The 25,445-nt window shown below is 43.5% G+C and overlaps 3 protein-coding genes and 1 long non-coding RNA gene across 4 annotated transcripts; 3 read left to right on the top strand and 1 right to left on the bottom strand.

Moving 5' to 3' along the window:
• Positions 1–13,370: 13,370 nt before the first annotated feature.
• On the top strand, positions 13,371–18,454 carry LOC122622321. The gene is given in 7 exon segments (XM_043800702.1): positions 13,371–13,536; positions 16,829–17,122; positions 17,125–17,169; positions 17,548–17,631; positions 17,634–17,709; positions 17,711–17,780; positions 17,783–18,454. Coding segments are annotated over 7 exon segments (864 nt in total). The 3' UTR covers positions 17,912–18,454.
• Positions 18,455–18,516: 62 nt separating this feature from the next.
• LOC122620089 lies at positions 18,517–19,031 on the bottom strand. Its single transcript, XR_006326114.1, has 3 exons — positions 19,017–19,031; positions 18,714–18,958; positions 18,517–18,658 (listed from the first exon to the last, which is right to left on the bottom strand). It is a non-coding gene; the product is annotated as an uncharacterized LOC122620089 (long non-coding RNA).
• Positions 18,972–21,539, top strand: LOC122620088 (male-specific sperm protein Mst84Dd-like). Its single transcript, XM_043797384.1, has 3 exons — positions 18,972–19,116; positions 19,170–19,398; positions 21,311–21,539. The coding sequence occupies exons 2-3, from the start codon at positions 19,187–19,189 to the stop codon at positions 21,474–21,476; spliced, it is 378 nt and encodes a 125-aa protein (XP_043653319.1). The 5' UTR covers positions 18,972–19,116; positions 19,170–19,186; the 3' UTR covers positions 21,477–21,539.
• Positions 21,540–23,157: 1,618 nt separating this feature from the next.
• Positions 23,158–23,990, top strand: LOC122621381. Its single transcript, XM_043799225.1, has one exon. It carries the CDS (start codon positions 23,315–23,317, stop codon positions 23,927–23,929), a length of 615 nt encoding a protein of 204 aa, XP_043655160.1. The 5' UTR covers positions 23,158–23,314; the 3' UTR covers positions 23,930–23,990.
• The last annotated feature ends 1,455 nt before the right edge of the window (positions 23,991–25,445 follow it).

Raw genomic sequence — 25,445 nt, 5'->3', positions numbered from 1 at the left:
TTTTGGCCTCCAACTTTTAATTATAAATAATTTTCAACATTTTAAATATGTCGCTGGCACGCAAATCTGTGCAGCAAATGTTAGGAATGTCCAACCGCCAGGAAAAAAATTAGAAATTGCAGCAGAGATGAAATTGTGAAAGCAGACATCGAGAATCGGGCTGAACTGGCTTTATATACATACATGTATGTATGTACATATATATATAGGTTTTGGCAGCGGCTGCCAAATGCAGTTTTTTATGGCTTCGAAACTGCTTAAAATAATTCTTTTTCCTTTTCCCCTTTTTTATGCCCGGGTCAGAGCAATGTGAGAGCGACTCCGACTCCGACTCCAAATCCAAACCCAAATCCGAATCCGACTGCGGTTAAAAGTGCGGAAATACATTGAAATGACAATAAAACTAAAACTCGCCTGGTACGCTGCTACTTCGTTTTTGTGCTGGCTCAGTTTTAAAGTTTATGGCCTGACGGCCAGCATGTGCAGCAACAACGCCGTGGAAGTGTTGGCCAAATGTTTATTTTATTTTATATTTACTCGCACTATATATCAGATCTCGCATTTGGCTTAAACGTGCTGCTAATAGCAGTTTGTACCCATTCTGGTTTTGAGGCGTTCATAGCGTCCTGGAGTGCTTTAATGGATTCGATTGACTTGTAAGCTTACAAACTATTTCGAGTAGAGGTATTCAATGAACCTGTTCTGTGACAATTTGTTTTAAAATCAAGCAAGTTATAGCTATGTATATCCCTTATGAGCAGCATTGAATTATATAATCCAAAGACACAATTATTGAACATGTATAGATAAAATGGGGCTTAATTATTTGAAAAGTGTGTCGGAATATGTATTAAAATTCCATGACAATAGCACATTTATATCTTATAGCAGCGGACTTCAATTTGAGGCATTAAGTAGACCGTATTAATGTGATGGGAGGCACCATCACATTGATCAGATTTAATAACAGCATTTTCCCACCTGACACATGAGCTCGAGCTCTAATCATAAATCTGGAGTATCATCTGAAGTGGGGGAGTAATCCACTGACCTATATCCGGTCATGTTCTGTTTACGGGCTTGTACATCGGGAGTCTGTTTTGGTCTTGTGTTAACCGCAATGAGGACAACAACAACTGAATCAGGTAGGAGCCTGCTTCCCCTGGTGCCACTTCCCCATCCTGGCCACAATGCAAACATGACTTTGCAATTAAGTTATTGTCGGCCAGAAGGAACTATCCGGCAGGCATGGTCCTTGGAGTCTCACTTCGCCTCCTTTAAGCTGCTCGAAGGAGAACCACCCCCAGAAAAAGAAGCTCTCGGTTGATTTATGGCCGCTTGCACTGGCTGCAAAAGGACTTTAAATAACAGCCAGCTCCTTGGCCAGTTATTTAACCCCAAATTGTTGCTTATGCATTTACTGACTAATGGTGCCTGTGGAGTTTATGGTGTAGGAAAGTGAATTTCAAATGGAATTGTTATACAAATTTTTGGCCAATAGGTATGCTGTTCAGCACTGATATAAGATCTGCACATGCATCGGCTGCATATGCGTGTGACGTTTGATTGACACCCCCAAAAATATGCGTCTGTTGATACGATTTAATTGCTGAGGCTTTTTTCTCCCCACCTATGAACCGATTTAAAAAACATTGTATCTCGGCAGGTGGCAACATTGTTGCAGGCCCCAGACAACGTAGACTACCGGTCGTCCAACAAAAATTCCAGTTGCAAAGCCTTTAAATCTACATCCAGCGTAACTGATTTATGTTCGTTATCAACTAATTTAAATATGCATATACTATCAGTTACATTGCACAAACAAAAGGTAAATAAATCTTCGCATATTTCATTAAAGTTTAATACAATTTTATTTGCATTTTAGTTGCGGCACATTTTTCTATTTGCATCTCATCGCCCTGCTTTCTATATTGGGACTGGTTTTATTTATCTGTAATTTTTTTCAGCGCCAATAGGACACACGGCGAGCAAACAAAGGGAGACAAAACATGTGCAATAAAAATGTGAAAAATAAAAGAGCGCAATTCCGTAACTAGCTCTCGTTGCTTGCCGCCCATACAAACATTGTCGTTACGTATACGCGCCGTTGGCAGCCCCTATTGCACAGACATTTGCATGCTCCGCGCGACAGCCCAGCATTTGATATATTAAACTTTCGAACTATAACTCAGCATTTATTGTGAATATTTGATTGTTTTTATTGCCGGCGAAATCAAAAATTGAACAAACTTGTTAGGGACAAAATGGAATAAAAGCAATTTTCCTCTGACATTGCAAAGTTTTTCAGAATATACTGTCATTGAAATCGAAAAATCTCAAGCTGGCAAAGCCACTACCTGAATCATTTGTGCTGGCTGCATTACACATTTATTTACACCTGCTAACTAAAATGTAGGTTTAACAATTCGCACAGGCCGCCCGACCTCAATAAAGTGTTGCAATTCACCCAAAAAAGGTGAAAAAACGCAAAAGCCGAGCGGATATTATTGCGGCTCAATAAAACACTGGATATCGCATTCGCGTTAAATAGGGTTCTAATAAGGGCTGCGTATCAGGTGGATCCGACAGAAAGGGCACTGGCAACCGATTGGATATACATTTGTCAATAACCACACAGGCGAAATGATGCTGGATCGGAACGGAACTGCCCCTTGTCCTGGCCCTCGGCAGATGCTGTGTTTTGCGGTGGGAATGGGCGTGTTAAGTTATTGGACGCCTGTTTTGTGGGCCCAACAACTTGTAAGTGCGGTCGGCAAGGGGTTAAACAATAGTGAGAGGCCCATTGTCGCACCTGCGGCAGGAATCTATTATATTTCAATAATGCCGCGACTATCGCATAAATAAACAACCGCAGCCAGCCAAACACATGGCAGCAACATAAATCTGTTTGTTCATTTCCATTACCATGCTACATCATCTCCAACTGTATCTCTGCATTTTTTCTGCAAAATATGGCAGTGGCGATAATGGCTATGTAAAGCCAATAAACTGACCGGAATCCTCGTGTGAAATTAATACAGAAATGGAATTTCATTCATGAATGTCTCCAAAGTTGTCTTTAATTGGTTTATTTATGTATATTTCCCCAAACTTAAAAATGTATCAAAGCAATTCGCATGGATATGTATGAAATTCTATTGACAGTTTTTGCTGTTTCGGTTGTTTGCCCGACTGAAATAAATTCCACGCCTGAGCAGCCATCGACTGTCGTCACCATGATGATGATGGACATCATGATTATTATCTTCATCATCTTTTTCATTGCTGTCCGAGGCCACAGTGCGTATACTTTATTTTGTTTCGTTACGTGCCGTCTGCATCCAGTCACGGATGACTTGCCACTCTCAAACTTTTTCCAACAATGCTAAGGCGTCCTTGTATGGAAACTCCACTTGTTTAAAAAAAGAAAAGGGTTGCCACAAATATTCAAATTCTTCAACGAGTGAATAATAAAACGAAGAACGACCATAAATAAATGACTGGCATTGGGGAAAAATTAACAGCTATAAAAATATCGTTATAAAAAACCAATAATCGTTGGGTTGTAACGAACTGTTTTTCTTGTTTCGGCTCGCTACGGAATGCAACGGCTAGCTCAGAGATTTTGTTTGTTCGTCCCACCAAATTTATGATTTGTGTGATTGCCCGACCAAGAAGAAGACAGATTCTCAGATTTAATCACTTTTATTTATCGTCACTTGTTGACCAGGATTCGGTGATCCTCGCCGCTGGATGCACGTCGTTGCTCCCTCGTCGTCCTTCCGTCGTACGCCTGCGTCGCTGCCGACGGGGATCCGTACCGGCTCGCCTGGGGCTTAGGATGTTATGGGGCAGGGTGTATCGTCCACGAGCTAAGCTAGTGCTCCACTCCGAACCACCGTGCGACCACTGACTCCACCGTCCCTTCCTGCGTATGCCAGGCACTCGTTGCCCTCGCCGAAGGATAACCTGCGGGCTCGATCGGGGCTTAGGATGTTATGGGGCAGGGTGTATCGTCCACAAGTTAAGCTCGCGCTCTCCTCCGAACCACCGTTGCGACCACTGACTCCACCGTCCCTTTCTGACTACGCTAGGTCCTCGCCGAAGGATAGCCTGCGGGCTTGACCGGGGCTTAGGATGTTATGGGGCAGGGTGTATCGTCCACGAGTTAAGCTAGCGCTTCCCTCCGAACCACCGTTGCGACCACTGACTCCACTGTCCCTTTCTGACCACGCTAGGTCCTTGTGTTCGCTCGTCCTTCGCTGATCTTCACGTGCGGCGATCCACTCTGGATGCCCGCCTGACGCACTTGTGTTCCCGTCGTTTCACTGTCACTCGGTATCGACTCTTCGCGTACTTCTTCGCTTTCCGTATGGCTGTAATGCCCTCGCGTACTTCTTCTTGACTGTCCTTGTGTGGCACTTCCGACCGTCTGATCGCACGCCCGTGTCCGGACAGAGCGCCTCGCGCCCGTACTCTGCGCTTGCGCGTATGACCTACGCGTGTTTAACTGACTGACTGTCCCGAGCTGCGCCGGCGCCGTCCCTTATATCGGCTGCGGGAATCCCGTTATTTCCCGTTTTGCACACGGCTCGCTCGGGTACAAGGTCCAAACATGTCCCGTTAGTTCACGGTGCGTCCTCTTTGTGTCTGTCCAAAGTCCGCACCGTTACCGTATGACCTCTACGCCCTTGGCGGGTTCGAGTCCAAGGTCCAGCGCGGTACCGTTAATTCACGGTCTCTCCGCTTTGCCGGGGTCCAAGGTCCATTATTTCCCGTTCGACCTGACCGCCCTTGGCTCCTCTCGCATTCCAGCCGTCTTCGCTGTTGCTATGCCGATCTCCTACACCCGGATTTGTGGGGAGTTTTAATACTCCTCACATCTCCCCCTTTCTTCGGAAGATTTCAAAAGAATGCTGCTTCCGGCGGTCCTCTGCTTCGGTGTCTCCTTGCATGGGCAACTTCCTCAATCACCTCTCGTCGACCCTGCGCCCTTTGTTCTCAGCCTGGCAGTCGCAGCTTATTAGACCCCGTCGTTCAGCGTCTTGACTTGGCATCTTGAACCTCCTTGCGCCTTCCTGATCGCAGCCTTACGTCTCAGCATATTCGAGCATCTCGACGTGGCATCTTGATCCTCAACCTTCCATCCTCCTCACGTCGACCTGCGCCTCCTTGATCTCAGCCCGGCAGCCTCAGCCTAGTAGACCCTGTCGTTCGACGTCTCGACTCGGCATCTTGATCTTTGCGCCCTCCTCCAGCCTCCTGTGTCTGTTGCCATCCGCTTCTCGTCACCAGCTCCGCATTTAAACTTGCCGCCTCTTCCTCGCTTCGCATCTCTGGCAACTCCACCGATACTCACCATGATCGACCTATCGATGTTGGCGACCGGCGTTGCCATCTCCGACTCCTACCGATATTGTCCCATCGCTGATTGCGCGATCGAGTTATCGATATTGGCGACCGGCGTTGCCACTTCCTGTTCCGATGTTCCGATGTCGTGCCGATTGCTGCCAATAGTGTGGCAGCGTGTTGAAAATCAATTTAATATCCAGTATTTTTTGTTCCCTATCGATCTCACTATCGATCGACCGCTATTATCGTAGCGCCCCCATCCCGATTTTCTCCAGTGTTTTGATGCCCACAGCTGATTTGGTTTGTTTTCATCCAAAGAAGCTTTATGGTGTCATCCTTGCATCCTGATGTTGGGGACCACCGCTGGTACGTCCCTTCTTGTTCCGGGGCTGCTGGCCCTGGACTCCAAGCGCCCTGGAGTCCATACTGCGGCAGCACGTGCCCCCCTCGCTTCCGCACCTGCGGCATCCTCGCGCCGACCTGTTGCCGCGGTTGTTTCCGCACCTTCCTACCAAGGTGGGCTGTGTCGTGACCACCATCCTCCTGTGTGCCAATCCACCCGTTGATTACCTCGGATGCGATGCTCAACGATTCGCTAAGAAAGCCTCCTCCTCCACCGTCGCCTCTACCGCGACGATGCCATCCTGGCCCTCGCCATACGGATTTCCTCGTCCGGATTTCCAGAGCCGGTCTCCCGCACCTTCCGGTTGGTGCTCGTTGCGAGCTGCTCCCCCTGGCCTCCGCCCCGCGCTCGAATTCCTCCTTCTGAACGTCGGTTGGGCGTTACGATACCCTGTATCGTCTTCCCCCTTCCTCTTCTAAGAGACTGTCCTTCAGCTCTGCCTCCAAACCCCGTGCTTCAGGTGTCTTCAACCCGAGGCTCCTCCTCCTCCTTGTTGGCTCCTTGACCAGGATTTCCACGCCGGTCTCCTTCCACGATTTCACCATCTTCCCCTCTGTTCTTTTGGCCAGGACAATCACGGTTGGGCGCCAGATGTAACGAACTGTTTTTCTTGTTTCGGCTCGCTACGGAATGCAACGGCTAGCTCAGAGATTTTGTTTGTTCGTCCCACCAAATTTATGATTTGTGTGATTGCCCGACCAAGAAGAAGACAGATTCTCAGATTTAATCACTTTTATTTATCGTCACTTGTTGACCAGGATTCGGTGATCCTCGCCGCTGGATGCACGTCGTTGCTCCCTCGTCGTCCTTCCGTCGTACGCCTGCGTCGCTGCCGACGGGGATCCGTACCGGCTCGCCTGGGGCTTAGGATGTTATGGGGCAGGGTGTATCGTCCACGAGCTAAGCTAGTGCTCCACTCCGAACCACCGTGCGACCACTGACTCCACCGTCCCTTCCTGCGTATGCCAGGCACTCGTTGCCCTCGCCGAAGGATAACCTGCGGGCTCGATCGGGGCTTAGGATGTTATGGGGCAGGGTGTATCGTCCACAAGTTAAGCTCGCGCTCTCCTCCGAACCACCGTTGCGACCACTGACTCCACCGTCCCTTTCTGACTACGCTAGGTCCTCGCCGAAGGATAGCCTGCGGGCTTGACCGGGGCTTAGGATGTTATGGGGCAGGGTGTATCGTCCACGAGTTAAGCTAGCGCTTCCCTCCGAACCACCGTTGCGACCACTGACTCCACTGTCCCTTTCTGACCACGCTAGGTCCTTGTGTTCGCTCGTCCTTCGCTGATCTTCACGTGCGGCGATCCACTCTGGATGCCCGCCTGACGCACTTGTGTTCCCGTCGTTTCACTGTCACTCGGTATCGACTCTTCGCGTACTTCTTCGCTTTCCGTATGGCTGTAATGCCCTCGCGTACTTCTTCTTGACTGTCCTTGTGTGGCACTTCCGACCGTCTGATCGCACGCCCGTGTCCGGACAGAGCGCCTCGCGCCCGTACTCTGCGCTTGCGCGTATGACCTACGCGTGTTTAACTGACTGACTGTCCCGAGCTGCGCCGGCGCCGTCCCTTATATCGGCTGCGGGAATCCCGTTATTTCCCGTTTTGCACACGGCTCGCTCGGGTACAAGGTCCAAACATGTCCCGTTAGTTCACGGTGCGTCCTCTTTGTGTCTGTCCAAAGTCCGCACCGTTACCGTATGACCTCTACGCCCTTGGCGGGTTCGAGTCCAAGGTCCAGCGCGGTACCGTTAATTCACGGTCTCTCCGCTTTGCCGGGGTCCAAGGTCCATTATTTCCCGTTCGACCTGACCGCCCTTGGCTCCTCTCGCATTCCAGCCGTCTTCGCTGTTGCTATGCCGATCTCCTACACCCGGATTTGTGGGGAGTTTTAATACTCCTCACAGGGTTTTATATTATTTTGTACTCGACCACTTTGTGCTATGAACATTTTGAAAGTTAACATACAACAACATATAGCAACATAAAATTTATTTTATTCCTTTTTAATTAATATACTATTTGTGTTGCCCAATTATTAAACTTCAATGGCAATCACAATAATTAGTGGCAATCAAAGTCAAATGGTGTGATTCAGTATTATATTTAAAATCCGTATCTATAACGGACTTTACACACCCAAAACATGAGTATTTTTTCGCATATAAATACAAATATTACGTTTCATAGCTTTTACTACAAAAAGCCTTGCAAGCTGGTTGGGTCAGCCTTTGTCTATTCAGAAGAGAACTCCACGCAATGTCACGTAGCCTGCTCATGATGTGTGGGCCCACGAAGGCACCATCGGCATTCGGATCTTTAGTGCCCCGTGCACCAATTGGCCGCGTCAAGAAGTCCTTATATGTCCTGCCAGGGGTCCTTGCATGAGCCACGCTCTTGGCTGAGTTATTACTTAGCTTCCATTTCGGCACTGTCTGCGCTTAGACCAAAATACTTGTTATTGTTTATCGTGGAAGTAACAGAACATTATAGCTTTTTATATCACTTACGTTTTACGCCATGTTTGGCACAAAGCAAAGTCATGGGGCGAGTGGGTCTTCCGTATCCTTGGGTAGCTTATGACGGATGGGCCTGATATGCGATACTTGTCCTCCGTTGACCAACTTTTTCTCGCCGCCTTTCTTTTCTTGTCATTACCGCCACACGCACCCCAGAATTTGTCGTCTGTTTCATGCCTTTGTTTTATGCCTTATGTCATATTTCTTGGCATGGCTTTTTAATATCATGTGACTGGCGTTGATGTCGTGGCACGTAAATGTTTTTAATGTCCAATAAAATTATCGTTTCAGATAAAGCTGTTCAGCAAAAACAAAGCACTCGACATGTGTATGAACACACAGGGTACTTAGGTTGCGGAAATGGTGCCATTTCATGACAAGTGTTGATTGCCTTTACTCATGCCACCTACGTTTACAATAAAAAAATATGTTAATTTCGATAAAGATTTGCATTCAAAGATTTTCCTTTTGCATCGTTTTAGGCCTTGTTTTGGTCGAAGCATTTTAATTACGCATTTCGAAGTCAACTTTTTTCATGTTTAGATAGATGGCTTTAAAATTATCCAGGGAATAATTAAAATGATTATTCCCAGTTTTATTAGAACATTAAACAAAAAACATTTTAATAAAACCGGAAAAAAAGCTAACCACTCACTTTGTTTTTGTTACTCAATCCATTAAATTACCTTAAATTCCATTAGGCCTGCAGATATATTGTTTTGGGGGCTCGTGCATTTGGCAAATTGTCTCAGATTTTGACAAAGGACTCTCGAATTTCCGCAACACGCATTTTTCGTTTGTGGAACAAAGTTTCAGCTAAACCGCCAAACTTTTTGTTTCCGTCCCAATTTTTTTCATATATTGCAGTGACCAAGCCCAAAGAGACAAACACACACGCATTACGCATACGCCGCGTCAGCCTAATTGACAAGGGTTGAAAATGCGGCGGCAGCACAACTTTTTTGCTGAAATATGTCAAATGTCATGTTTAAAAAGGGACAAACTTTTTCCTAGTTTCGGCTTAACCCTTTCCGTGTCCGCGCCATATACAAATGGCATACAAATGTTCAAGTGTCCAAGGACTTAAGACTTGCGGATAAGTCTTCCGCCGCATTAAATACTTAGAAAATATATCGTGCAGATTGAAAATATCTTAACCCCAGTTAACCTCAGATTTGTTCCAATCTGCACGAAAACTGTGTTGTCTTGAATGACAATTATAGTTTTGTGAGTAAAATGAATCAAAGTGCAGCAGCGAGGTGCGATTGAAGAAAACGGTCCATATCGCATACGCAATTTGAGCAACTTGCCGGAAATACAGAGGTAAACAATATTTTTCAATTCATTGAACGGAATAAGCTTGTTTCCGATAAGGAAAGCTAGCCAGCGCAATAAAACCCTGGCTAACACGTAAACTCCCATCACTGTGGGGTGGGTGTGAGTTGCGAGTGGTCCACAGACATTGTTGTCCCTGTCTGGCTGTCTATTGGCCTCGTTCGTTTTGACCAACATGAAACATGCCACAACAACTGGCAAAAACAGTTTGGGCAACGTCGCAGAGTTAGGAATTTCTCTGTGCCAATAAGTAGCCAACAGGCCATGCTAGACGAATGTGGGTGGGGGAAATTAAAGCTTTTGATATCGAATTCTAGTTTGCAGTTTCGCATTTGTAGTTCGTACTTTGTATTTGGACCCTGGCTCAGTAATTTTATCTGGCTTTTAGTTTTGGCTCAACTGACAGTTGTCAAGGAATTGAGCTTGCGTCGATTGCGAATCCTTCTCGCCTTCGAATGGATAACTACGCTTCAAATAGTTTGGGTGGCAATGCGATACAGATTCGCTCTTGCGTAAACTTTTTAAATTAGGATCAAGTATTTTTATAGGTCGCTTAGTTATTAATGCCAATACGTTTGTCTTTTATTAGGTAAGTGTAAGCCTGGAACTTGGGTTCAGATGACCTCAAATAATCAAATCTAAGCTTGAACAAAAAAATAGACATTATTGCACTCTAAAATTAATCAATTATAGAGACAGTCCTATTATGGAATGAAAACATAGAAATATATTCTTCATCATATTCATCTTCTTCATATTACACTACACGCTCTCCATATTATCCGAACTACGTTCTTTAATACGATTAAATCTCAGCCTAAATTAATGCAATGAAAATTCAGCTGGCACGCTTATATATTTCGACATGCCAGAGCTATAATTTTCAACAGCTGCCATAAAATCCCAGCGAGTTATGTAATCTGCAGAACAAAAGCTCACTAACCAGCGAAACAAATCAGGATGTCACACACCTGTGTGTCCTTCCCCTTTCTCTCTTCCCTTGGCTCACGCTTGCTCCAGTTGGAGTTCCTCAAATAAGCAAATCACGTTCTTTTTGTTAGCTTAACTCAAAAAAAGGATAAAAACACTAAAAATGTGTGAGTCGATGGTACAAGAGGATAACTTTCAAAGCCCACTGGGCTTATTAAGAAGTTTCATTTAAAAATAAAATTGGAACTTAGTTTATTTTAATTCTATAATATTGCTTATTAAAGCTTCCTAAAGGTACTTTTTCTGTACCGGCCTTATAAAATGTAAGTAACTATTAAACTATAAATAAAATATCCATAAGTTTTGGGATAGAGTAAAAGATAGTTGTTTAAAGCAATATCAGTGGATATGGCCGCAATCCGCTGGCTTCGCAATACTCGTACGTAATAACCGAGTGCGGCAATTGCTGCGTATACTTAACGTGAGCAGATGATGCTGTACGAGTAGGATCCGCGATGTAAACTGGTGGCACTCTATTCTGTAGGGGTGTTGAATTCAACTGATACGACACGTTGCGGAACTCGCAAATTTATCAGTTTAATAATAGTCGGGCAGAAGCAGCAGTTGCCCTTTTAAGTTTCTTTTCCGAAGGGAAAATGGGGAGAGGATTGAATGCCTGCACGTCCAACTCTAGATGTCCAGCAGAATAAGCAACATTTTAAATTCGACTAAAAGCATACAAAAAGAGGGGCATTGAGGATATGGGGCGAAAGTTCGGGCGGGCGGAGCGTATATGTTGCGTTGCACATGTGACAAGTTTTTGTATGTGATGCTGTCGTCGAAAGCGGCAAAAACAGTTCAGCTGGTTTGAGTTTAGTTCAGTTGAGTTTCCAGTTAAGGTGAACTGCCATTTTACAGTTTGTATATCAAACCGGCACAGCAGAGGGTTGGACGAAAGCAAGGACGAAGGACGAAGAAGCTCAAACCCGTAACAAAAAATTGCATTGCATACTGCGCGGGGTCACGGCTTCAAATCGTCGCCGTCACACAAAACCTGGCAAACTTTTTTCTCTCATCACACAGAAAAAAACATAACGACGGTATCATCAGTTTATGTATATATGATTTTATATTAAATATAAACTGTTTAGTACTTGCCGTATATTACATTATATAAATATTGAAGAAACCACACAAGTTTGTGACATAGCATAAAAAACAATACCATTACGAATTATTTACCAGCTAATGGAATATAAAAGTGGTTGGCAGAGTAAAACGGACTTTATTAGTTCGAATTCTTTGATAGCATAGCTAATAACAAATATAATTTTGTTGTGCATTTGGGTGCGCTTTCTTTCTATTTTATTTTTGTGGCTTTTTGTTGCCTTGACGCAACTTCCAAAATGCATTTCACTGCGGCTTTCATTTTCGTGCTTGTTGGACACGCCCACAATGCCACGTTCGTCCTGCCGCCCCCGAAACCCGAATTCCTCGTAACGCCTTTTTCTGCCACAGCATCGCTGGTTATAAATTTAAGTCCTGCGTGGTTTTAATTTTTTCGGGGGGCTTCGCAACTGTTCCTGTTCTCGTTTTCTGTTTGTTCTTACAACACCCCCAATGGAATCTTGAGCTGCAGCCGTGTGCAATTCCCACATGTCCTCGTTGTGTCGCTCCGGGGTCAAACGTGTGCACTCGGTTCAGTTGGGGTTTAAACGGTTAAGTGCTGGCTAAATTGTTTCATTCTTTTCTTGCTTACCTTTGGCCCACCCGGTTTTTGTTTCCCCACCTGAATCGACCCTTTATTCCCAGTCCCGTTTCCATTCTCGTTCCCGATCCCTTTTGTATCTTTTGTTCAAAGCCATCCGTCGGGCGTGCGTGTCTAAGGTTAAATTGCACATGTTGCCATGCGTTTTTCCTGCTGCCTCTGATGGTTTTGTACTTTTGGTTTTAACCTCAAGGTGTTAAGCTGACGTCGAGCTGGCAATTTTTTCAGCTTTTTTCTACAGACTCTATTGATTCTGAAAGAAGCAGGGCAGAGTGCGTAATTGGCAAATGATGTAGTTCCACCTACCCCGTATTGGCAGAAAATGACAGAAAAAAATGTAAAGCAGACAGAAATTCACGTGCGAAGAACACAGTCTAAAACCATTTTGGATTGTCTATATATATTTGCTTTCTTTTAATGCGGATTGAATTATTTTAGACCAAGAGCACTCCGATTTTTAATTTAAAATAAAATAAATTTCTGAGACTCAATTCGCTGGCGATTAACCATTTTGTATGAAGAGTAGGTAACAGGTATAAGACGTAGCATGGCAAAATTATAAATCTTTCAGATCGCAACATTCATAGTTTTATTTATATTTTCCGCGGTCTGGACATTCATACGAACATATTAGCGGACACAGGCAGATTATATAAGATATGTAAACAATACTTTACACACGCTCTAATGTAAAAGGATAGTCTGGTAGTCTTGGTACTCAACTATGACGTTAGCTCTTCTTATATTAAGCTTCTGTCCCAAAGAATTATTACCTAACACCCCTTGTGCTGGACAATTGACTTTTAAATGATGAATTAATAAGACCCATTCGGTTTCCTACAGTCAATTAAACTGCCGCAACACAAAAGCGCCGTTCGAAAAACCAATGGAATGGCGGTGAATAAAAACGCATACCGCATACTGCGTACGCAGCGTTGACAATAGATAGTCGTCCCTTGCCCGCGGGCTCATTGAAACAATGCGCGGCATCAAAGCGCCAAAACAACGCGATATTGCAGGAATAGGAATATAGAAAGGGGAAAATCCAATTGCATGTTGATGAAGCAGCCAAGGGCACAGGAAACTCAGCTCATACCCGAACCATTGTGGATTTTAGCTCAGCGAAATAACACTCGCACGCTCAGAGATGGTGCCATTGCCGTCATAGAACCTACATGGAACTCCTACAGTCGATGGGAGCCGATGGAAGTTGCGTATACGCAACGTGTGGCCCAACAGAGATGGAGGCACATATTGTGTTGTATATATTCTAGGCACTTTGCAACTGCTTCCGAACGCAGAACGGAACTTGAAGAGGACTCAAGATTTCTCGGCTAAAATCGTACACAGCCATCTCAGTGTCGGAACACATTTTCATGTTCCCTTCGTTTCGCTTTGAATCTGTCAATAATTTTAATTAGCAATTTTCTCGGCCAGACCAAAGCAGCTAGGTCGTTTTGACAAATTAATTTCCGTTTCTTTTCTAATTATCTAACGGATGGTTGAGCTTGATTCTTAGTCGAAAAGCGATCCTTGTTGCGTTGCGCAGGACGGGTCTGATTGGCCGTTCTCCAAGCGGAAGAAACGGAATTAGGAAACGGAAAATGTTCGTTGTAGCCATGCTATTACGTGTGGGCTTTTTAGATCTTTTTGGACCAATGCATTGAATATGTGAAATTTCCTTTAACTTGTTTGTTTGTTTGGGACTTATCGGTAGAGCGTTTTTATGGCATTACCACAAAGCATGAGTCCTAGCATGAGTCCTAGCATAAACTGTTAAATTTGTTAATGCAATTCTGATCTTTTTATGTAATTCGTTGCAAAGGCTACAGAGCCATTGTTCATAATGGGTCGTCATACGAGGAGTGACGGGTTCAAATACCTCATCCCACTTATTTGATTGTATGTTATTTTTCTTTCTCAGATTTCCTTTTTTCTCCGATTTTTCATGGTATGTTGCAAAATCTACTGCGACAACTTCGAGCTCATTAAAAATTTTCAACTGAAATATTCTGCCGGAAGCTGAGTCTCTGTGTTTATTCACCCTTAACGGAGCACGTCTGCCGTTTGTGCTTACTTGTTGGTAAACACAGTGCTCCTGGTAAGTACGATTACTTTCGGCTTTAAAAATGGTTTCCTTGTCGACCCACGAACGTTTGAAAAGTTGCGTTTTTACTTCATTTAGGATTAACAGCAATAAATACTTTTAGCAACCACTGTTGGCACCCGCATGGTATGCCGCGTTTCGTATTTTAGTTTTCCACATTTGCTGAAACCTAACTACAGAATTACACGCGGATATATTTAATAAGATGATATACCTCAATTATGAATTATTTAGAACCCGGAATTAAAAGCCCCATCCCACGAATCCTGTTCTCTTTGCAACGTGATTTGTATATATGTAAGTCACATCATTGCAGTGAAAATTAAGCTGCCGGATTTAAATGCCGTGTGTTTAATAGTATTCGTTGCAAGTGGTCGGGACATTGACTAAGGCCAGATAAATAACTAACAAGATAGAACGCTATAGTCGGGTTCCCCGACTATCTGATACCCGTTACTTAGCTGGTAAAAGTGTGAAGAGAAATTACAACACTGACCGTTTTTGGCGGTTTGTGGGCGTTAGAGTGGGCGTGGCAAAAAGTTTTTTGGTATAGAGAGTTAAATTTACAAGACGAACAAAAATGTGAAAAAAAATTCACAACATTTTTCAAAGGTATGGGCGTGGCAGTTTTGGGCGGTTTGCGGGCGTTAGGGTGGGCGTGGCAAAAAGTTGTTCTGCAGATCAATAGAAATTTACAATACTAATAAGAAAATGAAGAAATATCAAAACATTTTTCAAAAGTGTGGGCGTGGCAGTTTTTGGCGGTTTGTGGGCTTTGGAGTGGGCGTGGCAACATGAATAGACAAACTTGCGCTGCGTCTATGTCTCTGGAGTCTGTATGCTTATTCTCAACTTTCTAGCTTGTATAGTTCCTGAGATCTCGACGTTCATACAGACGGACAGACAGACAGACAGACAGACGGACAGACGGACATGGTCAGATCGACTCGACTATTGATCCTGATCAAGAATATATATACTTTATATGGTCGGAAACGCTTCCTTCTGCCTGTTACATACTTTTCGACGAATCTAGTATACCCTTTTACTCTACGAGTAACGGGTATAAAAATACAATGAGTAGAGAATGTTAAAACCGCGCTTTTGTAAAACTAAAAAAATAAAAGAATTAATCAAAGAACTAAAACTTGTTAAACAAGTTTTTTTACTTAAAAGGTATTAGCACTAATACCCATACGCATGGTGTGACTTCTTTCTCTGGTCCTCGTGCCACATCATTACCGCATTTATTGCCACCCTGTGTGCCTGATTGTTTCCTATATTGTCAGATCGAACAATATATCAATGACACGCACAAGAGTTTCGCATGTACATATAAATATATAGATGTGTGGTGTATATCTAGAGAGTTAACAGTTCAGTTCTCCGTAAACATATTTCTTTGAACTATTGCCTTATATGATTGCATTCACTTTTTGTCACAAAAAAACTTACAATCGGTCGCCATCTTAGATGGTTGGCTTTTTGACTGCGTTTCCCTTCCCTCCTTTGTTAACATGACTTGATTTTTATTGCAGATACTAAAGGATTCGCTCCATTTACCTCGAATGCCTTCACATCCACCGCCAAAAGACTCCGAAAATTGCTTTCGCCTTCATTTGGCAGGCAACTTAATTCATTTGATGTATTACTTAAAATGCCGCACCCGCAAAAAATCACACTAAGCTCTCAAGTCGAAAACCCCTAAACTGAATAAGAATACAAACCTGGCTAAGAATAATGGTTTTATTTTTAAAAAAGGGAAAGGGTATGAGTACACGTAAACTTTTTCTAGATTAAAAAAATTATAAATATACTGTTTTTTATGACATTAGTAATCCACTAATGGAATACATCCTCTTATAATATTTTAGATTTTATAGTATTATTTCGCTTGTTACATTAAAATAGAGAGTTTTGCATATATATGAAAGCTCGTAAGAAATTTTATTTAAAATAATTCAATGCAAGTTCACTTTTTGTATGGGGCCAGCGCGCTGCAGCGGCCTTTGCGTTCGTATCATTCGGCAAATAGAAACATACAAGAAATTATTTATTTTAATTTTAATAAATCTAAATATTTGTATATAAGAAGAAAAGCCAATAAAGCTTTTGCAAACAATTCCAGGCGACTATTGTGAAACATATTGTGGTGGCATCTGCAATGATAGAGTCGGTTCAAAGTCAGCCGATTGAGAAGACAGTGATTTTATTGTCACCAATCAATACCAATTGATTATAAGAGACGGAGATTTAGAGGTTAAATGGAAATCTCGAGATCCAAACATTTTCAGTCAAGGGTCCATCGGCAAAGATAGCCGTTTGAGTTTGAATTAATTAATTGTTTATGATACAAGTTACCGGGTAGATTTCATTTTTTGTTAGAAGCCAATTGTTCAACTTTTTATAGCATTTGGAGCTGTATATCAATACGAGGTGAATTGGAAATACTTTACAAGCTTTCTTAGTCTCCATTTGATAAAGTTCAAAAACTGCATTCCCAACAATTGTAATTTTATTTGAGGAATCTTTGGCATAGAATGCCCAAAACTTTGCTAGTCTCTCTATATATTTGATGACTTGGAATTAAACATAAACTTCAGCAGTCTGGGTCTCTTGCAACTTCAGCATCTACCAATTTATGGAGGTGTGACGTTGATTCTTTTTTCAGTTGCCATATATGCATTACCTGGGTATATACTGTTGAATTAAGCATCAATCACCACCCAACCAAACTAAACTATCTTGATGTAAGCTTCAATTAATTTTGTTTAGACATTTCAAATTGATTATACGAATGAAAAGAGTTGGCCCTATGTTTTTGCACTCGTTAACCGATTCACCTAAGCGGTTTTTGAAGTTTTTGGGCAACCGCTTTATTTGGCTGGCTAAGAAAACAAATTTTATTTTTGAACAGTTGTTTCAAAGCATACTTTGCCAAGCTTAACGACTCAAATTCAATTATACACATTTATAAGCATATGAAATGGCTACACTAAAACCTAATATTCGTTAATCAGGATTATGATCTATTTTACATTATTCAAATGGCAGATCGCTGCCTTTACAAATGCGATTGTATATTTCAAACTTATATATCAAACATAACCATCGAAATGCTCCCCAAAAAAATAAGTTTTCTTTATCTACGTTTCAATAATCTGAAAACCCTAATTCTTAAAGTCATACGTTATCTTCAGAAAAATGTTATTGAATAAAACTTTCTGAGAATCCATGGAATAGCGACGATCAATCGAGATTAGTCCTTTCGTTTTTAAGAGATTACGAACCCCCTCACGTTAAAAAGATGCAGTATATCTCGAAAGGATTGTCCAGATGTTTGTGTCTGCTGCTTGTCAACTGATCGACATGGCCACCCATTATTGTCGAATGCAGAGAAGGACTTCTAAGGATGCCGGAACTTTCATGCAGGGTTTCATATGTGGACTTAAGGAATAACATTTCAAGAAAAGATCGCATGTCTACCCCTTGAAACTACTTTTGCTTGACAAAGGTACATTTTATGAAAAGTATGTCTTCAAGTATAATGAACTTTTTCATATGGTTCAGACAACCGCTTGTGGTCTGGTTCGATGATTCGAGAACTAGACAAAGGTTCGATGCCTTTCTGGCCTTCCCCCATAAGGAAGAGGCTCTGCTGGAGAGCATGGTAGACCCATTATCTACCTGCGGGACTGGATGGCAATTGCAAATCTATAAGGGACTCGCTGCGTATCATTCTCCTAATGATTGATCTTTATGAATTCCACCTAGGAACGCCAGGGTTCCGACTGGCCATCCACGATCGGTGCAAACGTCAGATCATGGTTCTCTGTCGAAATATGCGGACCTTCGACAGACTTGACACCGAGCTAAGGACGCAGAAGGCATTTAACACCTATCTTGAAGAGAGGCAATCCGAGCTTTTGGAATAAACCGATTTTTCTAGAATTATTTAAATTAACCCCCAATAAGGCTTTGGATATCCGTGAATATACAAAGCATCTCCTTGTCGTCTCCCACAGTTTATTTTTCCAGATTTATATAGCAGCCTTATGTATTCCGACAGGTTTCCGGGTCAATTGGCTTAGCAGCAAGGACCGCAACCGCAAAAACTGCTGGTGCCGCCGCAGCAAGGTCCACATCCTCCGCAAGGACCACAGCAGGGGCCACACCCACCACAACAGGGGCCGCATCCACCACAAGGACCACATCCGCCGCAGGGACCACAGCAGGGACCCTAAAAACAGATATTAAAAGAAGTCTCTGGAATTACGGGACAGATATATACATACCCCTACCAAAACGTAATTCGGGTTGACATACATGTACATGATTTTGTTTTTTAAGAGATCTTTCACTACCGGAATCCAAAGGAAGCTGAAACCACCGAAAATTTAGGTGCTTACTATTGAAGGTGGAACGGAGAACTGACGAATGTGAGCCACGTCAGTCGGAGCTTCAATGTGACAGCAGTCATGTGAATTTCAAGGCTAATATGATCCAACAAATTATATTACATTTCTTCGACCTCTGCTTTCTAAAACCCATAATCTAGTTAGCTGCTGATATTTTCGACAGATGTCAAATTATTATACCAACTTGTGAATCAAGTTTCTATCATTCTGGTTTTGATTCTCGGCCTGTAATCATCAAAATTCTTTGGTCGTCCTAAGTTATTTCTTTGTTTGGTTCAAAGTAAGTATTTGTTATAGTCTTTACACTAAAAGTTTTCACAAGATTCTTCTTAGAACATTAAGTAAACATCATGTGTTGCGGACCCCTTGGATTCTGCGGACCCTGTAGCCCTTGCGGCGGTCCTTGCGGACCTTGTGGACCCTGTGGTCCTTGCGGTTCCTGCTGTGCTCCTTGTGGATCTTGTTGTGGACCTTGCGGCCCTTGCGGTCCCTGCTGCGGGGGTTGTGGACCATGCGGCCCTTGTGGACCTTGTGGACCTTGTGGACCTTGCTGTGGGCCCTGTAGGCCATATTGCGGGTGCTGAGTAATACCATTTAAAAGAACAGATCCTGTAAACCACAAAGTGTAACTTAGGATTGAAAAATAAAAATTTGAAAATAATTTTGTATTGATTGCGAATCTTATAAATATATTTTATTAATGGTGGAAATGGTCGGTAACACGAAGTGGGAGTTCGAACGAGATATTTTTACCTGTTTCTGGCTTTATGCCACATATATGGCATGGAAAGGCAAAACAAATAAAAGAAATTCTAAACCAAACCAGGTTTGTGGGTATTACAGTGGGTGTGGCCAAAATGTTTTTTAACCTCTCAAATCATATTATTTTACCGAGCAGATTATTAGAGGTTAATTCAAAAAGCTGGACCCACTGTAGATATGTACATAAATATAACTTTAATTCAAAGGAGGCTATGAAAATCTTTCTTGATCTGTCAGACCCATTTAAATGTGGAAGTTCCGAAAATATATCATTCTCATCTCGACCCCCGTCCTACTCGCATCAAAATTTGTGGTGTTGTCCCATATAGGTGTTTTTTGGCTACTAAAGTAAAAAGTTTATTGCTAAGTTAAAAGTACACTATACTAATTTGTTTCTTATTTTTAGACTACTCGAACTAATCATGTGCTGTGGACCTTGTGGATCGTGCTGCGGACCTTGCGGATTTTACTGCTCTCCCTGTGGACCCTGCTGTGGACCTTGTGGACCCCGTTGTGGTCCGTGTGGATCCTGCTGTGGACCCTGTGGACCTTGCTGCGGACCATTTGGCAGTTGTTTCGGAGGCTGTTGGTGCTAGGTGCGCCCTATTTGCTGGCGAATCGATTTGTTGCATCATTCCACAATCACACCATGGTTAGGCTAACACCCAGCAGTTTCAAGTCACAAAAAATATATTGAGATAAAACGCCTTAAGAGTAGAAAGTATTTCATGGTATCAATGGACAAGTGCGGCGGCGCTCATGTCAGTTACTTGTAGTTGGAACAGTCGAAGGGGAGCATTTCGTTGATCAGCATTAGCAGAGCCTGTCCGTCCGTCTGTCACATAGATAAGACATAAGCTAAACGTTTAATATTAAGCATACATTGTATTGGTGCCGACGCAGCCAGTTCCTTTTAGGCCACGAACCGCGATGGGCATTCTGCTAGTCGACGTTCTGTCGTTCCTGTCTTGATCTATTTGATCCTGTCAAATATACTTCTGCTACAACGTCGAGGTATCGTTTTATCTTATTTTTATACCCGTTACACGTAAAGTAAATGGGTGTACTAGATTCGTTGAAAAGTTTGTAACAGGCAGAAGGAAGCGTTTCCGACCAAATAAAGTATATATATTCTTGATCAGGATCAATAGCCCGTCCGCCCGTCTGACCGTCCGTCTGTCCGTCCGTATGAGTTGAGAATTCAGGAACTATATAGAAGCTAGAATGTTGAGTTTCAGCATGCAGACTCCAGTGACATAGACGCAGCGCAAATTTGTTGACCCATGTTGCCACGCCCACTCTAACGCCCACAAAACGCCAAAAACTGTCAGTGTTGAAGTCTCTCCTTCGCACTTCCACTAGCTGAGTAACGGGTATCAGATAGTCGGGGAACTCGACTTTAGCGTTTTCTCTTGCTTTAAATTGCGCATTAAGTCCTTGTAGTCCACTAAAATTAAAATGTATGCTACATCTGTTGAACGTATTTTATAAATTTTGCATTTAATAATTTCGAATCTAGATGGCTGTGAATCTGAATTCTGCTTTCCCATTCAATTTCTGTGTGACGAAATATCAGTTTTCATTTTTCCCTCAACCAAAGAACATCAAAATTACATCTTCTATAAAAGCAATTTTTGGTATTGTAGCTTTTATTTTAATTGTCTTAATTTCAAAACCATGGGTTGTGCACCGGGCGGACCTTGCTGCGGATCTTGCGGACCTTGTGGACCTTGCGCGCCCTGCTGTGGGCCCTGTTGTGGACCTTGCGCGCCCTGCTGTGGGCCCTGTGGACCTCGTTGTTGTCCTTGCGGACCCTGCGGTCCTTGCTGTGGCCCTATGGAAAAACGAAACGGCCTTCAGCGGTGCTGCCCGTTCTAGCTGTGATTCCTGAATAAGCAACAAATTATTGACAAATAAAGGGGAACTATGAAAACAATCAAATTATCATTGTAATTCAGCTTCACAAGCTGAATCTAAAAACGGAGCAGCTGAAGGAGGTGGAGAGAGAGTCCATAGGACAATAGACCAGACTAACACTGCAGCCTGTGGCTGGCAATACATACACACCCGCAATAGTTCCATTGCCATGGACATAAAAGGAGCAGTTGGTTTATGCCAACATGCTCAGGTACTTCATTGGGACAATGCAGTTGGAAAATAAGAGTAGTCCTTTCCTCGCAGCATTTAAATTGGACAACTAGGGGATTTTAATTAGTGTCAAGTACCTTGAGGTAAATGGAGCCAAAAGCGGCGTGGCCGAGGCCAATCAAAGTGATTTTCCCAGCAATGTTACCCATACGCCCCGTGTAGCTGGGGCCAGTCAATTATTAATGGCTGCTCGGCTCGAGTGCAGTCTGCTGACATCTCAATTCATGCTGCAAGTCAGCAGGCCAATTGTTTATTGTGTGCAAGCTGTAGAATGTCAGAAGAATATCTGGGGACTGGGGAACGGGGAACGGATTTTCATCATTCATTTCGCCAGTTCACTTTTTCACTTTCCGCGCTGAACTATGAAGTGAATCAGGCTCTCCCGATGACGCAGTTCAGGGAATTCTCGGATATGTAAGGGACCACGTGAAAGAGCATTTATCATTTAGGCGGCATGCAAATGTATTGCTCATCCTGTTATTCGAGTAGCAGACGAGCAGCATAATCAAGTTCCGAAAGCCGGAAGGGGTCGAATTAGAGTCGCTGTCGAAACGCGTAATCAGTGCTTAATGTAAGTACTTCAGTATGAACAAGTAATTCTAGAACTCGCATATGCCGCAGCCGACTTTTGCAGTACCCAGGGAATACAGGCTCAATCACCGCAGAAATGTTCGTAGCAAGTCATCCTTATTTTTATACCCGTTACTCGTAGAGTAAAAGGGTATACTAGATTCGTTGAAAAGTATGTAACAGGCAGAAGGAAGCGTTTCCGACCATATAAAGTATATATATTCTTGATCAGGATCAATAGCCGAGTCGATCTGGCCATGTCCGTCTGTCCGTCCGTCTGTCTGTCCGTCTGTATGAACGTCGAGATCTCAGGAACTATAAAAGCTAGAAAGTTGAGAATAAGCATACAGACTCCAGAGACATAGACGCAGCGCAAGTCGATTCATGTTGCCACGCCCACTCTAACGCCCACAAACCGCCCAAAACTGCCACGTCCACACTTTTGAAAAATGTTTCGATATTTTTTCATTTTTGTATTAGTCTTGTAAATTTCTAACGATTTGCCAAAAAACTTTTTGCCACGCCCACTGTAACGCCCACAAACCGCCCGAAGCTGCCACGCCCACACTTTTGAAAAATGTTTTGATATTTTTTCATTTTTGTATTAGTCTTGTAATATTCTATCGATTTGCCAAAAACTGTCAGTGTTGACGATTCTCCTTCGCACTTCCACTAGCTGAGTAACGGGTATCAGATAGTCGGGGAACTCAACTATAGCGTTCTCTCTTGTTTGAAGTTAAAACTGTGCGGTTTTGATATTGTGTTCAATACACTACACCAGTTCAATATATGCTACACCAGTGAGTAAAGCCAAATTAAACATACAGATATACACATTTGTAATTATGGTAGTAAGTTGTGTAAAGTTTAAATATAAAGTTGACAAATAGTGCGTAAATCCCAGTTGGCCAGTTTAGTGGACAGTTGAATTGTCCCTCCAAAATTATTTGTTTCCATCAGCGTTGCAAGGCCCGCCCATCGGACCTCGATCGCCAGAAATGTCCGCGATTATGAGCGAAGAAACCAGAACAAGTGCTTCGAGAATGTTGAGAAGGTCTAGTCCGTCCTGCGTCATAGAAAGCGCGATGATTGGGGATGGTCCGCACGTGCGACGACCACGTATCAACAACCCAAGCCAGCCCATTTCGATGGCGGCAGATCAACGGTCTCGAGCATCAACAGCCCGGCGAAATAACTTTCTGAGGAAAATGAGCCTGCAACGGACCCTGGCGTTTTGCAACAGAATAGGGAGCTTTGGAGGCCCTGCGTCCAGATTTGGTTGCCTTTGGCACTCGGACTGCGGGATGAGACGGGAACTGCGGAGCGATGTCCATTGGCCGATGACAGAGAACTTGTTTGAGTTTGCTACTTGTAATAATGAAGAGCTCCACGAAAGGAAATTGTTCACAGATCAACGCCACTGGGGACGGGCTCAACTGCATTTCCAGCATTATCTAGGGATGCGACACCGCCATCCCCACAATCCGAGATCATTCTCCCTGAAATTCGATCTAAGCCCCGGAAACATGAAGTCCATTTACGACGTGCTTTATGGCATGGGTCTCCAAGAGGCCTTGAGGCTGGCCTTCAACGAGGTGCTCCACTTGAACTAGGTGCGGTGGATTTTTGTGTTCCAACTATTGGTAATAAAAATTTAAGCCAATGGAAACTTCATTCTTACTTCCAACTTGCTCCTAAATCGTTCCCACTGGAAACCCGTTAAGAAAATCTCTCTCAGCCGCAGGCTTCTTTTTTTTCCCAAGACCTTCGGCCAAGCAAATCGCAATGTTGTGCATTTATGGAAATCGTATGCCGCAGTGTGTTCGCTAGTACAATAGGAGTGTGTTCCGGGCTTTGCAGGCCAACTTTGTGACGAAAACCAAGCTTAACGAGTCGAATTTTAAATGCGCTTTAATTTAAATAGTTCGACAAGTTCAACAATAGTTCAACAATATGTTTTCGCCTAAGAACTGTACCCGTATTTTCAATTACTACCGTACGATTTCTATTGGGCGAGGATCTAATATCCCCGTCCGATTGGTCGAGTATCCACATATGCCGCAGCTATTGCACAACGCTCCCGAAATAACAAGCGATGAACAGCGCGCCCAGCACGCGTGTATTTGGATCCCGCACTTACACACGCACACACTCAACTGCCGCACACTCGCACCCACAAACACATGCACAAAAGACGCCCTGCGTTCATTCTGCGCCTTATCTGCGGTCGCAAGTGTTGCGCCATCGCAGCCAGAGTGCCTGAAATTATGCTAATTCCTGCGTTTTTATGCAGCCAACATGGAGCAGCAGCGGGAATCTGCATTCTCATGGTCGAACCTCCTCCAGCTCCTCCAACTCCAGCTCCTCCAGCTGCTGCATGTTGGTTGTCGGTCGCCGGTTGTTGCTTGTTGGCTCTTGCCGCGCCGGCTGTGCATTTTGCGGTAGAGGCACTGGCAAAAATAACAGCAACTTGTAGGGAATGCCACACACATATCGATACTAAAGTCAGAAACCACATTTATATTATACAGCGACTATATTCTAGGATTAATTGTGCATAAACTAGCTTTAGGCCCAAGAACGCTTCTTCTCATTCCCGAAATATATTCTCTCTCACTTAATAAGCTGGGCTCAATTTGTCTGTAAAACTTCCCGCAGAATGTGGAAGTACTTTCTGAGTGCATGGGAAGAACGATGAATTTTACAGCATAGAAAGGAAGGCCTGCTGATAACGCAACATTAATAACACCCTCATGGCTGGCGCTTTCTACTTGATGATTGAAAATCCTGGAAACTGCGCCCGCGCCCCAAAGTATGCAACATTCATTTACTTATCAGGCGAGGCGAGGGAGTTGGCTCCTGCAGAGTCCACGCCCTGCAACGTATTTGTGGCACATTTGGGAGCTAAGCAAAAAGTTACCAAAAACAGTCAAGCAGCTGCTGCCTCCTCGCCATTTCCATTGGTAAAGGCATTGGTCTTGTTGTGGCCAGTGTTAACATAAGACTTGTGCAGCGATAAACTCATGGCCCGCCCAGCACATTGTCCATCCGAACATTTGTTAGCCAGCCTCTCTGCTCTGGGCCAGCTACTGGCCGTTTTCGGCCCGACTGGGTCAGATCCTGCTGCAT

Source organism: Drosophila teissieri, chromosome 3R (assembly GCF_016746235.2).
Source record: "Drosophila teissieri strain GT53w chromosome 3R, Prin_Dtei_1.1, whole genome shotgun sequence".
Lineage (NCBI taxonomy): Eukaryota > Metazoa > Arthropoda > Insecta > Diptera > Drosophilidae > Drosophila > Drosophila teissieri.
Note: the sequence above shows the minus strand (reverse complement) of the source record. Positions and strands in the feature narration are given on the sequence as shown.